Source organism: Neophocaena asiaeorientalis, unplaced genomic scaffold (genome assembly GCF_003031525.2).
Source record: "Neophocaena asiaeorientalis asiaeorientalis breed wild unplaced genomic scaffold, Neophocaena_asiaeorientalis_V1.1 scaffold132, whole genome shotgun sequence".
Taxonomy (NCBI): domain Eukaryota; kingdom Metazoa; phylum Chordata; class Mammalia; order Artiodactyla; family Phocoenidae; genus Neophocaena; species Neophocaena asiaeorientalis.
The window spans coordinates 1752099-1766432 of NW_020173393.1; the positions used below are offsets into that span (position 1 = coordinate 1752099).

The 14334-nt window shown below is 48.3% G+C and overlaps 1 protein-coding gene across 9 annotated transcripts in view; it reads left to right on the forward strand.

The window, feature by feature from the left end:
- Positions 1 to 51: 51 nt before the first annotated feature.
- Positions 52 to 14334, forward strand: part of WFDC3 (WAP four-disulfide core domain 3) — a 49441-nt gene continuing 35158 nt past the window's right edge. For 2 of the 9 annotated variants that reach the window (XR_003003475.1, XR_003003474.1), the window contains exons 1-4: positions 54 to 119; positions 1985 to 2073; positions 9783 to 9914; positions 10463 to 10648. Coding sequence is in view for 7 of the 9 variants with exons in the window: in XM_024746785.1 (XP_024602553.1) it covers positions 1995 to 2073; positions 9783 to 9914; positions 10463 to 10648; positions 11265 to 11281 (414 nt within the window). In the remaining 2 variants the exon portion in view is untranslated. Of the gene's footprint in view, positions 120 to 447; positions 597 to 1983; positions 2074 to 8662; positions 9452 to 9710; positions 9915 to 10462; positions 10649 to 11264; positions 11550 to 14334 lie in introns of those variants that run through there. The other 7 variants (XM_024746785.1, XM_024746782.1, XM_024746781.1 and 4 more) reach the window with 7 other exon arrangements.

The following is a 14334-nucleotide window of genomic DNA, read 5'->3' on the forward strand; positions in this document are numbered from 1 at the left end:
TGACGTCATTGGAGCGCGCCGCCCGCAGTCTCCGGAAGCGCGACGCAGCGAACGGCAGGGTTACCAGGGGAACCGAGCCGCCGCGTCTCGCCGGGTCCCGGACGCTTAGAGGCCCTGTGGTAGGTTGACCAGGCTCTCTCTCGGGAGCGGCCGCGCCTCGGGTGTAAACTGTGGGTGTTCAGTCAAGGATCTTTCTCTGGCCGGACCAAGGCCCGTGGAGAAGTGCGGGTCAGGAGGAGGGGAGCAGGTTTCCTCGGGCTGGTGTTGGGGAGCGGAGGGCAGCGTTTGGTACCGAGGCGTCTGCAGTTGTCTCTGGAAAACTAGATTTTAATATGCCTAGCACTCAGCCCCCGGAATTGGATGGGCCCAATGCGAGGACCACCGAAACCCAGCAAGAGGGTGTCTGGCCCATGCCATCCCACTCACCCAGTGGTCTCTCCAGGCCTTGACCCCAGGGATTGCCTCTTGGCGTCTGAAGGCATCTGAATGAAGATTCTGGGCTTCTCTCCCCAGATGCATGATACTGGGATGGGCTGGGGATGCAGGGATTTAACAGCTGTGGAGTTCCCCAGAGCCCCTTTAGCTCTGCATTAGAGGTAAGACGTCCATGAATAGAATTGGATCTACTTATGGGTGGTAGATAAAATTACTTTTATCAGGTCATAATACAGGGTAGTAGAAGGTGCATGAGATTTGCAGTTAGAAAGATCTGAGTTCAAATCCATTATGATATGGTGGTTAACACTGACTATAGGATTGGACTGCTTACCTTTGTTCTACTACTTATTAGCTGTGACCCACATTTCTTTCTGTGCCTCAGTTTCCCCATCTGTAGAATGGGGATAATAGTACCTAACTCATAGGGTTGCAATGAGAATTAAGTGAGTTAATTCATGTAAAGTACTTAGAACCTTGGCAGTAGTAAACCCTCAAACAATGTTATCTGTCATTACTATTATTAAATTCCATCAGCCACCACTTACTAGCTTAATGACCTTGGCTAATTTTCCCTCTGAACTAGTTTTCTTACTTCTGCAAGATTATTGTGAGGCATAAAATAAATAATGTGCATAAAACACATGTTAGGTCATCAATAAATGTTAATTATCTCCACGCTCCAATATCAGCCTTAAAACAATAAGGCAACTTTCTGGCACCAAACTCTTTGTCCCTATTAAGGAGGTTTTTACCCTTTAACCTTATTAGGCTATGCAATGCCAATAGGTATTGCTGTTAGGTATCATGGTTGACCAAAGGAATAGATTAAAAAAAAATAAAAAGAAATATAGGAAGAAGAGATAAAGAAAGGGAGTATATATGACCTAGGTTACTACTTGAGTCATAGCAACTGTTCTTTTGGGTTTTGTTGACTAACCTTCATATAGTCCAATAATACCCTGTATGGGTTAGAGGGACCAAGATGTAGGTTTTTGGTGCATTTATATTAGTTCTGAACAAATCTAAACACTGCTTTTCTGTAGTTCTTGGATAGTTTCTAAGCAGTCTGTTCCATTCTCTGTTTTCTAGGTTGCTAGGATGGACAGGAGCCACAGTGCATTTTATTAGCTTTGGTTCTTTTCTTTAGTTGTGTCTCTAGTCCTTTCCTCTCTCATTACAGCTGTAGCTGTGTCCTTCCAAAACCCTCTAGGGCTCTCTTTGATCCTTTATCCAGTGGCCATCCCTCCATTTCCTCAGCTGCCCGTTAGATTCCTCATCATTGTCCAGGGATGTTGTGTATACTGCAGAGTTTGATCATTCCCATCACGTGTGTCTTTTGGTAGTGCCAGGAATTTTCCCACACACCAGCAACCAGTCACTTTTCTTCTTGTCAGGAGAAGACATCGTTGGGGATTATTGCGAAAGGGAAAACTTTGTGGCTGGCCTTAGACCAATCCCCTAGTCTTGCCCTTCCCTCAGTTGATGTATTGATACAAGGCAAGGTGTACACTTCTGGCCTGAACTGAGTTCTCATCTCTACCCTCAGCATCATCGTCATGTCGAGCTGCCTCTTCCTCCTGAAGGCACTTCTTGCTCTTGGGTCCGTGGCATCCTGGGTGACTGCAGGAGAGCATGGTGAGCTATCATTTGGGATCCCTGGCTAACAGCAATAGAAAACGACTAGAGAAGTCATCCCCTGCCTCCTCCCAGAGTGAGGGTCCTCATCTGGGGAGATGGTCTTCTCTGTAGAACAGAACTGGACGCATAGATTCTTGGGACAGCCAGGATAGGTCTTCCTGGCTTTCTCTGTCCTCTCTGGACAAGGCGATAGCACTTCCAGTCTGGCTTACTAGAGGTTCTAGCTTTTCCCGAGGGCTCTCACCCTAGGGTGAGAATAGGATTGCCCCAAGCTTTCTGTCTCTCTCTCTCTGCAGAGTGGCTGGTCCATGTGTGGTGCTGGGTGCATGTTAGCAGCTGTGTGGGAGAAGGGGAAAGTGGTTGCAGAAATATTTTGTTTTGAATTTATTTATTTATTTAATTAATTTATTTTTTGCTGCGTTGGATCTTCATTGCTGCGCGTGGGCTTTCTCTAGTTGTGGTGAGCAGGGTCTACTCTTCGTTGTGGTGCGCGGGCTTCTCACTGCAGTGGCTTCTCTTGCTGCGGAGCACGGGCTCTAGGCTCGCGGGCTCAGTAGTTGTGGCTTGCGGGCTCTAGAGCGCCAGCTCAGTAGTTGTGGCGCATGGGCTTAGTTGCTCTGCGGCATGTGGGATCTTCCTGGACCAGGGATCGAACCTGTGTCCCCTGCATTGGCAGGCGAATTCTTAACCACTGTGCAACCAGGGAAGCCCCAGAAATATTTTTGACAGGAATTTTGGAGAGACTAAAAGTCCCCGAAGTACATTTGGCTTCCATTCCCTGTTTCTTGAGGCCTCGCCAGTTGCTCCAATCTCAAGTGATAACTTTTGCAGTGAAAGAAGGAAAATGCCCTCGCAATAAGAACCCATGCAAAGAGCCATACCGGGAGGATGAATCCTGTCTGGCTAGGCAGAAGCACTGCAGCGCAGGCTGTGGTCGGCTCTGTCGAGGAGGCATCCCTAAGGGTATGTTGGCTTGAGAGGCGAAATCCAAGTCTCCTTTCCGATCTTGCCTCTGGGCTAGATAGAGACAGAGAGCTTCCTATCTCCTAGGTTGGCTCTTGAAATTTAGCTCACCTCTTTTTTTCCCCTTTTGGGGGGTCTCTTCTCCTTTAATCACTCGTGTCCCCAATTCTTTGCCTTCTGTCAGGAGAGAACAGGCCATTGATTATCTGCATCTTATACTTTGAACTCAGGGTTCCTGTTAAGGCTGGCCTCCTTCCAGCCAAACCTCCCCAGGTAGCAGGCCCCTTCCCTGTACCCAGTGGCGTTGTCTGCGCCTGGCTTCAGCAGCTCCCTTGGGCAGCCTGCCCGTAAGGGAGAATAGAGCGTTGTACTCTTTGCCAGGACTCTGGAGGGCCAGCTCTGGAACCAGAGCCTGGGAATCTGTCTCACGCGGGTCACTCACTGTCAACTTGTCAGGCCTGATACAATCTTCGCAGTGTTTGAAGGTGATGGCTGAATTGTGGGGGCTGAGGGTGAGGCCGGCAGCCAGGCGAGGCAGCTTGGTGAGCTGCCCTGGGCCCTGGCCAGCCCAGATGGGGCTTCCTCTCTCCTTGGAGCTTGGCAGGTTAGAGTAGTAATCTCTCTGCACCTCTCCCAGAGCCCACTGGCTGAGTGGGGTTCCTCGTCTGGTGGGAAGTAGTCTTTCTGCTGGGATATTAGCTAACTACTTTTCTACAGTTGCAGTCCTGGAGGAGGGCTGGCCCACTCACCCAGCGGGACTCGCTGCTACAGCCCACTGCACAGGGAATTCCCCTTCCTGGGCTATGAATAATCTCTACTTTCATTAAGCTCTGATTTGCCAGAAGCTTACCATAGCCTGTCCTGTCTGTTTGGTAACTTGGAGGAATGTCAGGGTGTCTGAGGGCACAGGACAGACCCTGGGACCTGCTCCCCTGAGGCAGTTCGGGTCTGAGCATGGGTCTGAACCGGGCTCCTCTGCTTGCTGGCTCTGTGGCCTTGGACAAGTCCTTTCATCTCTTTGAACCTCATTTTCATCATCCTTAAAATGGAGATAAGGGTATTTATCTCATGGAGTGATAATGCAGTGTCCATTTGGGCTGCTATAACAGAATACCATAGACTGGGTGGCTTATAAACAACAGAAATTTATTTCTTACAATTCTGGAGGCTGGGAAGTCCAAGATTAAGGTCCAGCAGGTTCAGTGTCTGGGAGGGCCTGCTTCCTGGTTTGTAGCCTGCCGTCTTTTTGCTGTGACCTCACGTGGCAGAAGGGCAGTAAGGGCCACTAGTATTCATGAGGGCTCCAGTCTCCTGACTTAAGCACCTCCCAAAGACCCCACTTCCAAATACCCTCACTTTGGAGATTAGGTTTCAACATATGAATTTTCGGAGAATACAAATATTCAGTCTACAGCATGCAGTTGAGAAGAAACGCACATAAGAAACTTGTACAAAACCTGCCAAATAATACCTGACAGCTCATATAGTTATGCCCAGCACCTTGCTGTTCAGGTTCCCTCCCAACTATCTGAGGTCTGGCCTGTCTATTCACTTGCTCACTTATAAATGGATTCAATACATATTGAGTGTCTACCCTACCTGGCATTTGGGCATCCTGGGGTGAGCATGGTAGCCACGGCCCTTGCTCTCATGGAGCTCACCCTCTGATGTGAGACACAGTAAATAATCATAAACGAGCAATAATAACCACCAGTCGTGATGAGTGCAATGAAGGGAAAGAAAAGAGAGGGAAAGAGGAGGTGTCATTTTAAGTTGGAGAACGAGAAGGAGCTGGCCATTGGGTGGAGTGCTATGAAGAGGGAACTGCAGGGGCAAAAGCAGTAGAGTAGGGCAGGGCTTACTATTTTAAGGAGGGGAAAGGTCAGTGTGGCTGGAGGAAAGAGATGGTGAAGGAAGGTGGTTCCAGTTGAGGCAGAGTCCAGGCTTTGGGGGAGTCTCCGGGGCCTCTGTCTAAGGCTTTATTGTAAGTGCAATGGGAGGCCTTTAAAGAGGGCTATAAAAGCAGGAGAGGCCTGATCCGGTTTTCATTTTAAAAAGGCTACTCTGCTGGTGTCTGAAGAATGGATGGGGCAAATGTAGAAGATGGCAGGCCAGTTGAGAGGCCAATATGCCAGGCTGGGTTGGGGGTGATCATGGCTCAGACCAGGGTGGTGACAGTGCAGACCTGGAAGAGTGGCAGACTTGAAGTACTTTTGAGGGTGAAGCTGACAGGCCCGGGGAAAGAAGTTAGCAGATGTGGGTGTTGAGGAAAAGGAAGTGTCAAAAAGGGTGCTGAGTGTCTGGCTGGAGCTGTTGGGTGATGGTGGTGGTCTTTACTGAGAAGGGGACAACTTTGGGAGGAGGAGGAGGAGGAGGTTTTGGAGTGAAGATTCCGATTATGGCCTAAGAGTTGTCCCCTCTGGCTCCCTCATGGCCCGCCTTCCACCGCATGAAAGTTGAACCCTCCTGATCCCCCGTGACCCTCTGTTTTGCTTATTATGACATGTGCATTATTATTATTATTTAAAAACATTTATTTATTTATTTACTTATTTATTTTGCTGTGTTGGGTCTTAGTTGTGGCCGGTGGGCTGCTTAGTTGTGGCTTGCCGGATCCTTAGTTGTGGCATGCAAACTCTTAGTTGCGGCATGTACGTGGGATCTAGTTCCCAGACCAGGGATCAAACCGGGGCCCCCTGCACTGGGAGTGTGGAGTCTTTTTAAATAAATTTATTTATTATTTATTTATTTATTTTTGGCTGCATTGGGTCTTCGTTGCTGCATGTGGGCTTTCTCTAGTTGTGGCAAGCGGGGCCTACTCTTCCTTGCGGTGCGCGGGCTTCTCATTGCAGTGGCTTCTCTTGTTGCGGAGTGTGGGCTCTAGAGCGCAGGCTTAGTAGTTGTGGCGTGTGGGCTTAGTTGCTCTGTGGCATGTGGGATCTTCCTGGACCAGGGCTCAAACTCGCATCTCCTTCATTGGCAGGCAGATTCTTAACCACTGAGCTACCAGGGAAGCCCTGGAGCGCAGAGTCATAACCACTGTGCCACCAGGGAAGTCCCACGACATGTACATCGTATCCTTCGTATGCATTGATGGCATGGGCTCCCTGTGTGTTTGGGTCCCCTTTTTCTGAAACCTCACTGCTGGTTGTACAGCTAAGAGTTGACACAGCAGGCCCAAGACTGATATTCTCAGAAAGGCCTGCTCGCAAGATTGGTCTTGGTGGGCTTCTGGGAATTTGGATTTTGAGATGGTTCCTGCCACCGTAACTAATAAGAGTGGTATGAGCTAGGCAGAGAGCACCCATGTGACCAGACCCCAGGAAGAACCCTAAGCCTCCAGTGAGCTTCCCTGGTAGATTCCACTTCACATGTACCGTCACAATTCCATACTGGAGGAATGAAGTCATCCTGTGTGACTCCCCTGGGAGAGGACTGTTGGAAGCTTGCGCCTGGCTTCCTCTGGACTTCACCTCGTGCACCTCTTCCCTTTGATGATTTTGCTTTGTATTTTTGTGCTGTCGTAAATCATGGCCATGGTTACAACTGTATGCTGAGTCCTGTGAGTCCTAGAGAATCACCAAAACTAGGAGTGGTCTTGGGGGTTCCAGACACACTAGTTTATTTATAAGTTTTCCTAACCCCTAAAACTGTCTACCACTGGGTCTTTTGGCAGAACTGAGCCGAGTCGCAGCGCTTGGTGATTTGGTTTTGGGTGATCATTGCGGAGTGCAGGGGATCACCATGATGTGGGTTCAAGGGCACTGGACCTAGTGTCAGAGCTGGGGGTTTGGGACCCAATTCTGTGACCATTGACCTCAGACCAATCCTTCCCCCTTCTGGGTGTTTGTCTATTTACAAGAGAAGAGGAGTAGGTTTGAAGGCTCAGAGGGCCCTTCTTGGCTTAAGAAGTTTTGAAATTTCACTTTTCTGCCAGCAGCTGGTATTCTTCCCTAGTGGAAGGTTGGAGCTGGGGCAACGGTAAAGACTAAGTGTGAGTATTTACTAGGCTTCAGCTTTTTATTCTACTTTTCTGGTGATAGCTTGGGATCTTGGGATAGGGGCGTATCTGGAGGCTAGGGATGACCATCCCCGTTCTGGCTATCATTCCCACTTCTCATCCGGATTCCTGCTAAGATACCTGTGAGGTGACTGGAAACCATGTGTTATGAGGAACTGAGCTTACCTAGCCTGGAAAAGCTAAGACAGTGAAAGGCAGAAGTTGGCTAAAGAGATGGCATGAGCCATGTTTTTGCCAGGTCTCTGGGGATAGGAAAAGGACCAATGGATAGAAACAGATTTCGGTTGAGTATAAAGAAGGACTTCCTTATACCTAAGGCTGTCTAGCTTAAGTATAAGGATGGCATAGCCTGGCTTGGAGGTATTGAAGCCCCCTTAATTCCCGCTGTTGAAGCTGAGAGTAGGGGACTGTTTGGCAGGGATTCAAGCATCAGATAGGGTATTAGACTAGGTGGCTCTGCTGGGCACTGGTCCGAGGGGGATGTGCTGTGACCCTCAGGGCTTCAGCCTATCTTCCAAGGGTCCCTTCATTGCTTCTAATATTTGACAAAACCCCAGGGACCTCAAGGAAGCCTGGCCTGGGAGAGGGTAGGGCTTTGGTCCCAATGCCTGGTCCTGAGGCTGAGGGCAGAGGTAGCAGGGTGCTCCTGGCACTGGTTACTTCAGAGCCGGGCCCGGAAAAATGGTGAAATCTGGGAAGTGTGGTATTCTAGGCCTCCACTCTAGGGCACACGGTATGACTTGGTGAGTTTATGTTGCTGTGTTTTTCCCTACCAGGGAGATTTTTTTTATGCCCAGCCTTCTCAACCGTGGGGCAAAAGGCTTTGTTCCTTGTTAAATGGAGTTTAGTGTTTGTCAGACAGGTGGGAAGGTGTGGGGAGATACATCTGGTTGTTACAGTGACCATATTTTCTGAATAAAAAATATCAAGACACATAGTTGTGACACAAGCGGACAATGGCAAAAAATACTTGAAATAGGGGCTATTCCGAAAAATCCTAGGATGCCAGGTTATTATATCTCGATTGTTTAGCTGCATGTATTCTCTTGGAGTCCAACACTTGCTTTTTCCATCATGTCAGAGTTCCCGGAGCCAGCTGTGTCCAATTGTATGTACATGTTCGTTCTCAGAGGCACTGGGCCAGTCCTGTCATGGTTTTCTACAAATCTTGAATTGCCTGTCATTTCCCCCTCCATTTAAAAGACTTGAAATAAACACTGAGAGGAATGAGTCATGATGAGTGGGTTTGGTTTGGATGTGACTTCTTGGGTGTGCCTGTCCCCGTGGACCTGGCCTGTTGCCCACATGTCTTAAGGATGGTGTAGTAGAAAGAGTGCTTCATTGCAAACCAAGAAGCTGAGTTTTGTCCTGCTTTGCCGCTGACTCACTCTGCAGTTCTGGGCCAACCCCTTCTCTTCTCTGAGTTTCATTATCTTCTTAGGGGCTGTGAAAGGGCACATCAAGAATGTGTTTGGCTACATGAAGCAGAAAATGAAACCAACAGGGATTCTTCTTTCTCACATAACAAGAAGTCCTGAAGTCAGCGCCAGGGCTGGTGTGGTGGCTCCACGATGAAGCAATTTCTCTCTCTCTCCTTTGCAGTTCTTGACTTTGTCTTCATACTGGGTGCCTCCCGGTTACAAGAAGGCTGCTCTGATTCCTTGTCTGTCTTTGGACTGGAAGAAGAAAGAAATGAGAGGGCAGTTTGACAGCTGTATTCCCTGAACCAACAATGCAAAAGTTTTCCCAGCTTATATCTTAGTTTGTGGTCACCCCTACTTACAAGGGAATATGGGGGAAGCAAATCATTTTAGCTGACTGGGCTCACTGCCTCTCAGAACAAGCCTGGGATTCTATTCACAAGTGCTTCAGTTATTTATTGCCACCTAACAAGCCATCCCCAAACTTAGCGACGTAACGCAGTGCATTCTTTCTTTTTATTTTTTCCCCAAAGCCCCAATCCTGAAGTCACCAACATTAACGCAGTGCATTCTTTCTCACAGCTTTGTGGCTTTGTGGGTTGGCTGGGCTTAACCGGGCAGTTCTTATACCCAGTGGCACAGCTGAGGTCCTTCATACAGCTGGGAGCTCCTTGGCAAGTTCCACTGTGGCTGGAATGTCCAGGATGGCCTCTCCTCCTCCAGGTTCTCTCTCCGGAGGCGTCTCACTATCCCGCAGCCTAGCCCAAGTGCTTTGCAGCACGGTGGCTGGTTTCCAAGAGGGAGTGTTCAAGCCCCAGTACGCAAGTGTTGCTCAAGCCTCTGCTTGCATCATACTTGGCTGGTGTCCTGTTGGTCAAAGCAAGTCATCCAGTTGAGCCCAGAGACAGTATGGGAGGGGGCTACCCAAGAGCACGTACTCCAGCAGCCAGCAGTGCTGATGTCGACCGCAGTAAGCAAGGAGGGAGGGTGAATATGGGGGTGGCAGCTAGTGCGTTTGCCACAATGTGTTAGACCTCAACAGTGCTTTTCAGTCTGTGAGTCTGGATAGCTATTTAGTATTTTGTGGTCAGCATTAAAAAAAAAAAAAAGAAATAGAATATAAAGTATCAGCATTGCATATACATGTATGCACATAAATATGTACATTTTACACATAAATACGTATAAAATACACACGGGACTTAATGGAAAATGTATTTTGTACTCAGTGTCCCAATAAAAATAACTGGAAACACTGGGCTTGAACACCTCTGGGCCCCAATGCTCTGATTTTATGGCAGAGTTTGGCGGTGAATGTCCTGCCGACCCCCTTCCGTGTGAAGAGCTGTGTGATGGGGACGCATCCTGTCCTCAGGGACATAAGTGCTGCAGCACCGGCTGTGGCCATGCCTGCCATGGAGACATTAAGGGAGGTATGTTGGCTCTTTGGGGAAGGCTTGAGTGCTCCTGGGGTCCCAGGGTTGGCTTGGGAGGGAGCCATCTGTGGCCTTCTTCTCTTTCTCTTCGTGGGAGGAGTCAGAGTTCTCATCTTTCCAGTCCTCCTAGCCCTTCAACCCAAAGCAACCCTCCTCCAAGGACCAAGGGGCCCATGTTGGCATTGAAAGAACTAGAGGAAGGCAGTGGGTGTTAGTAGGAAGCCCAAGCATAGGGGGAGAGGGTGGTGCTCTGGGAGCCTTGCTCCTTCTGCATCCCACCCAGCCCCAGCCCCAAACCCACAGAGGTATCAAGTCCCAAGGTACCTCTAGGGAACTCCCTGTAGGACACCATTTGGAAATCATTAGTCCAGATGCTCTCTTGGGGCCCTGCAGGGGCTCGGATCCTTGAACTTCAAGGTTTTCCAGCCAGATCTTTGGTTAGAATCAGGGATGGATTCATCTGGAGCCTCTAAGTCCCAGATGGGAACTTGGAGTCATTGCAGCCAACCCTCCTGTCTCTATACCTATGCCTGTTTATCCCACAGGGCAGGGTGGTGACTGTCCAAAAATTTTGGCGGGCCTGTGCATTGTCAGCTGCATGGTGGATGAGAACTGCCCAGCTGGGGAAAAGTGCTGCAAGTCAGGCTGTGGCCGTTTCTGTGTCCCACCAATCCTGCCACCCCAGCTGGCCCTGAACCCCAACCGGACCATCAGGTCTAATTTTGAATTAGGTGAGTACAGCCCATTGTTATCAATTACAATGGCCTTAACTGCTATATACAGAGCACTGGCTTAGGTGCTGGGCGGGGACTCCAGAAGGGCAAGACAGTTTTTGCCCTGGAGAGTCTAGTTGGAGAGAAAGATTCTATGTCACAGATCAGAACCCTTGTATAGGCAGTATGCGCGTATAGGTGATGAGAGTAAGTGTGGCTCCTTGGGAAGGTCCTTCTCCTAGAAGTAGGGTTTGATCTGGGCCCTAAAACCTAGGCAGGATGTGACCAAGGGAGGAGAGCCCAGAGAACACGCTGCATGCGTGGTCTGGTGACGGTCAGCAAAGGCACAGAGGGGGTAATGTATGTGACGTGTTTGGGGAGCTGGGATGGGGGTGGTGAGAGGGTGCGTAAGGGAACAGACAGGCTGTTTTTTGAACAGAAAATGTAAGGTTGGTCAATGAATGATAAGAGTCTTCAATGCCAGTTTAGACCGGATTGTCTGGGAAGCAGGGAGCCATGTAAGGCCTTTGAGAGCAATCTTTGCCAGACTTCTCCAGGGTGGAAGGGAAAAAACATGTTGAGGAGCTGGAGCCAGGAGGGCACAGTTGTGACCTGATGTTTCTTCTGCTTGCAGAGAGCCCGGTGCCCTAGCTGTCCTGATGTGTCCTGAGTTTCTCTGGTGACTCCAGGGGGCTTGTCCTGGTAGCCAGGAGAGGATGATGTCCTGGGGCTTGTGACACCCCCAGGGACTTTCATTGCCCTCTCTGCTCTGTTTCTGTTCTTGCTGCTGCCCTGAGCGTAGGAAACCCAGCCCTGGGCTTGGGCAGTGGGTGTGTGGTGCTTCTTTTCCCCAATAAAGGCTGATGCTGACCCTCTTGTCTGTGCTCCTTGAGGGCTAAGATGAGGAAAGAGAGCAAGGGGGTCTGAACGTGGCTGTGGGATTATGGGACTGACTTATTTAGGATAGATAGGGGATCCCTTCTTTCTGAGAACACTGGAAATGGATGCTGGTTGGGCGTGGCCAGGGGGGGAGAAGGATGGAAGCCAAACCTGGGGTGACTTGCCATAGGCTTGTCCAGGAGTGGGACAGTCAGACCTCTTTTTGGACTTGCTGACCTTTCTTTTGTTGGAGAATGTGAGTTGGGGAATGGAACTGGGGTGAGTGGCTAGTTCTTTGAGTCGCTTGGATGGCCCCACCTTGGCTCACCTTCCTTGGGGGCCAGCCCTTGGCTCCAAGACAGGTGTTTTGTCCCCTCTAGGTAGCTTTGCTGTAGGGAGGGATGTCTTTAGGTTCTTGGGACCAAGATAATTTTAAAAATATATATTTTTTATGTAGACAAAAAATATATTCTATATCTTAGAGATCTTTTATTCTATATCTTGGAGATCCTTTATGCCATCACATACATTCTTTTAATACAGCTCCATGAAAATAACTAACCAGTTACCTCTTGTTGGACATTAACATTTTTTCACATATAAAAATCATGGCCTACTTTTGCAGATAAATCTGGGTAAATTCTTAGTAGTAGAATTCTAGTTTCTTAAATAGAGCCTGGCAAAGAACAAGCTCTCAGTAAATATTTGTTGAATGAGTGAAAGAATGAATGTAATTCCCAAGTCTATCCCATTAGGAGTTTGTTGGGTTGCAATTAATAGAAAACCTAACTAATAGTGGCTTAGCCAATAAAGACATTTAATTTTCTCACGTCAGAGTCTGGAGAGAGGCAGTGAGGCTGGTTCAGCAGCTGGACCGAAACACTGATGGCCAGAGTCATTTCTTCCGTCTCCATCATCCTCAGTGTGTTGGCTTTTGTTCTTGTGCCGGTCACCTCATGGGTGTGGGATGGTTGCTGCAGCTCTAGATGTCACAACAGGAAGTTGTGTGTAGAGGGCAGTGGTGAAAAGACCTTTACAGCAAACCATGCTCTCTTTTTCTTGATGGAGAGTGGCTTCCCCAGAAGCCACGGCCTTCCCAGGTTTCCCTTGTCATCTCATTGGCTGGAGCTGCAAGGAAGGGCTGGAAAGCAAATGTCTGCAAACGCTAATGGGAAAGTGACCTAAGATCTTAAATTAATCCTGCTTCATCCCTGAGGCTGAGGCAGGTGACCACGTGGCTATAAAAATCGAGGTTCTAGAATGGATAAACAAGGTTCTACTGTATAGCACAGGGAGCTATATTCAATATCCTGTGATAAATCATAATGGAAAAGAATATGAAAAAAGAATGTATATATATATATAAATGAATCACTTTGCTGTACAGCAGAAATTAACACAACCTTGTAAATCAACTATACTTCCAAAAACAAAAAAAAATTGATGGGACTTCCCTGGTGGCACAGTGGTTAAGAATCCACCTGTCAATGCAGGGGATGCGGGTTTGATCCCTGTTCTGGGAAGATCCCACATGCTGAGGAGTAACTAAGCCCGTGTGCCACAACTACTGAGCCTATGCTCTAGAGCCCGCGAGGCACAACTACTGGGCCCGTGTGCCCCAATTACTGAAGCCCGCGTGCTCTAGGGCCTGCATGCTGCAACTACTGAGCCTGTGTGCTGCAGCTGCTGAAGCCCGAGTGCCTAGCGCCCGTGCTCCGCAACAAGAGAAGCCACTGCAATGAGAGGCCTGTGTACTGCAACGAAGAGTAGCCCCCACTCGCCACAACGAGAGAAAGCCCACCTGCACAACAAAGACCCAATGCAGCCAAAAAAATAATAAAATAAAATAAAATAAAATACACAACTTAAAAACAAAACGCTGAGAATTTAAAAAAAAATCGAGCTTCTATTAGCAAGAAGAAAGGAGGGAATGCTTTTGGGATAGGTAGGTAATAAACTGTGTGTACCATACTGGGTCAAAGGACATATGAATTTAAAATTCAGACAGAAATTTCTAAGTAGGCAGGGCTTTTGTAACAAGAAAAAACAAATGGTATCCCTGCTCATGTTGAATATTGCAGAAATGCTTTTGTAATTCCCAACTTTTTTTTTTTTTTGTGGTACGTGGGCCTCTCACTGTTGTGGCCTCTCCTGTTGCGGAGCACAGGCTCCAGACACGCAGGCTCAGCAGCCATGGCTCACGGGCCTAGCCGCTCCGCGGCATATGGGATCTTCCCGGACCGGGGCACGAACCCGTGTCCCCTGCATTGGCAGGTGGACTCTCAACCACTGCGCCACCAGGGAAGCCCTGTAATTCCCAACTTTAATGGAAAAAGGTGAAGTATAAATTTTAAAAAAAGTTCTCACCACTGCTGGGTTTTTGTGCCCCCTTTTCCTCCTCTGTTTTCATACTGGCATGTGGTATTCTGGTTTCTGCTGGTTTAGAAGATTCATCTCTTGGAGTAGAGGAGACATAGGACAGCGTTGCCTGATCTGAAAAAGAGTTACTGGCATGAGCCTCGGGGTGGTCATCCTAGGGACACCCATGCCTCCAGACTCACATTGCAGGGAGCTGGGAAGGACCGGGGTCTGTGATGGGCTGATGAACGTTTTAGCCAATCCCTCTTCCATTGTTTTGCTTATCATTATTTATTTGATAATGAATGTTTATTTGTTAATTATTGTTTATTAAAACAATCAAAATAATATTATACATGCATCTAGTTGGAAAAATCAATATGGAAGAGTTTTCAATGAAAGATAATCTGGGGATCTTAAAATACTGTAGGATGATTTTCTTTTTTTTTTTTTTTTTGGTACGCGGG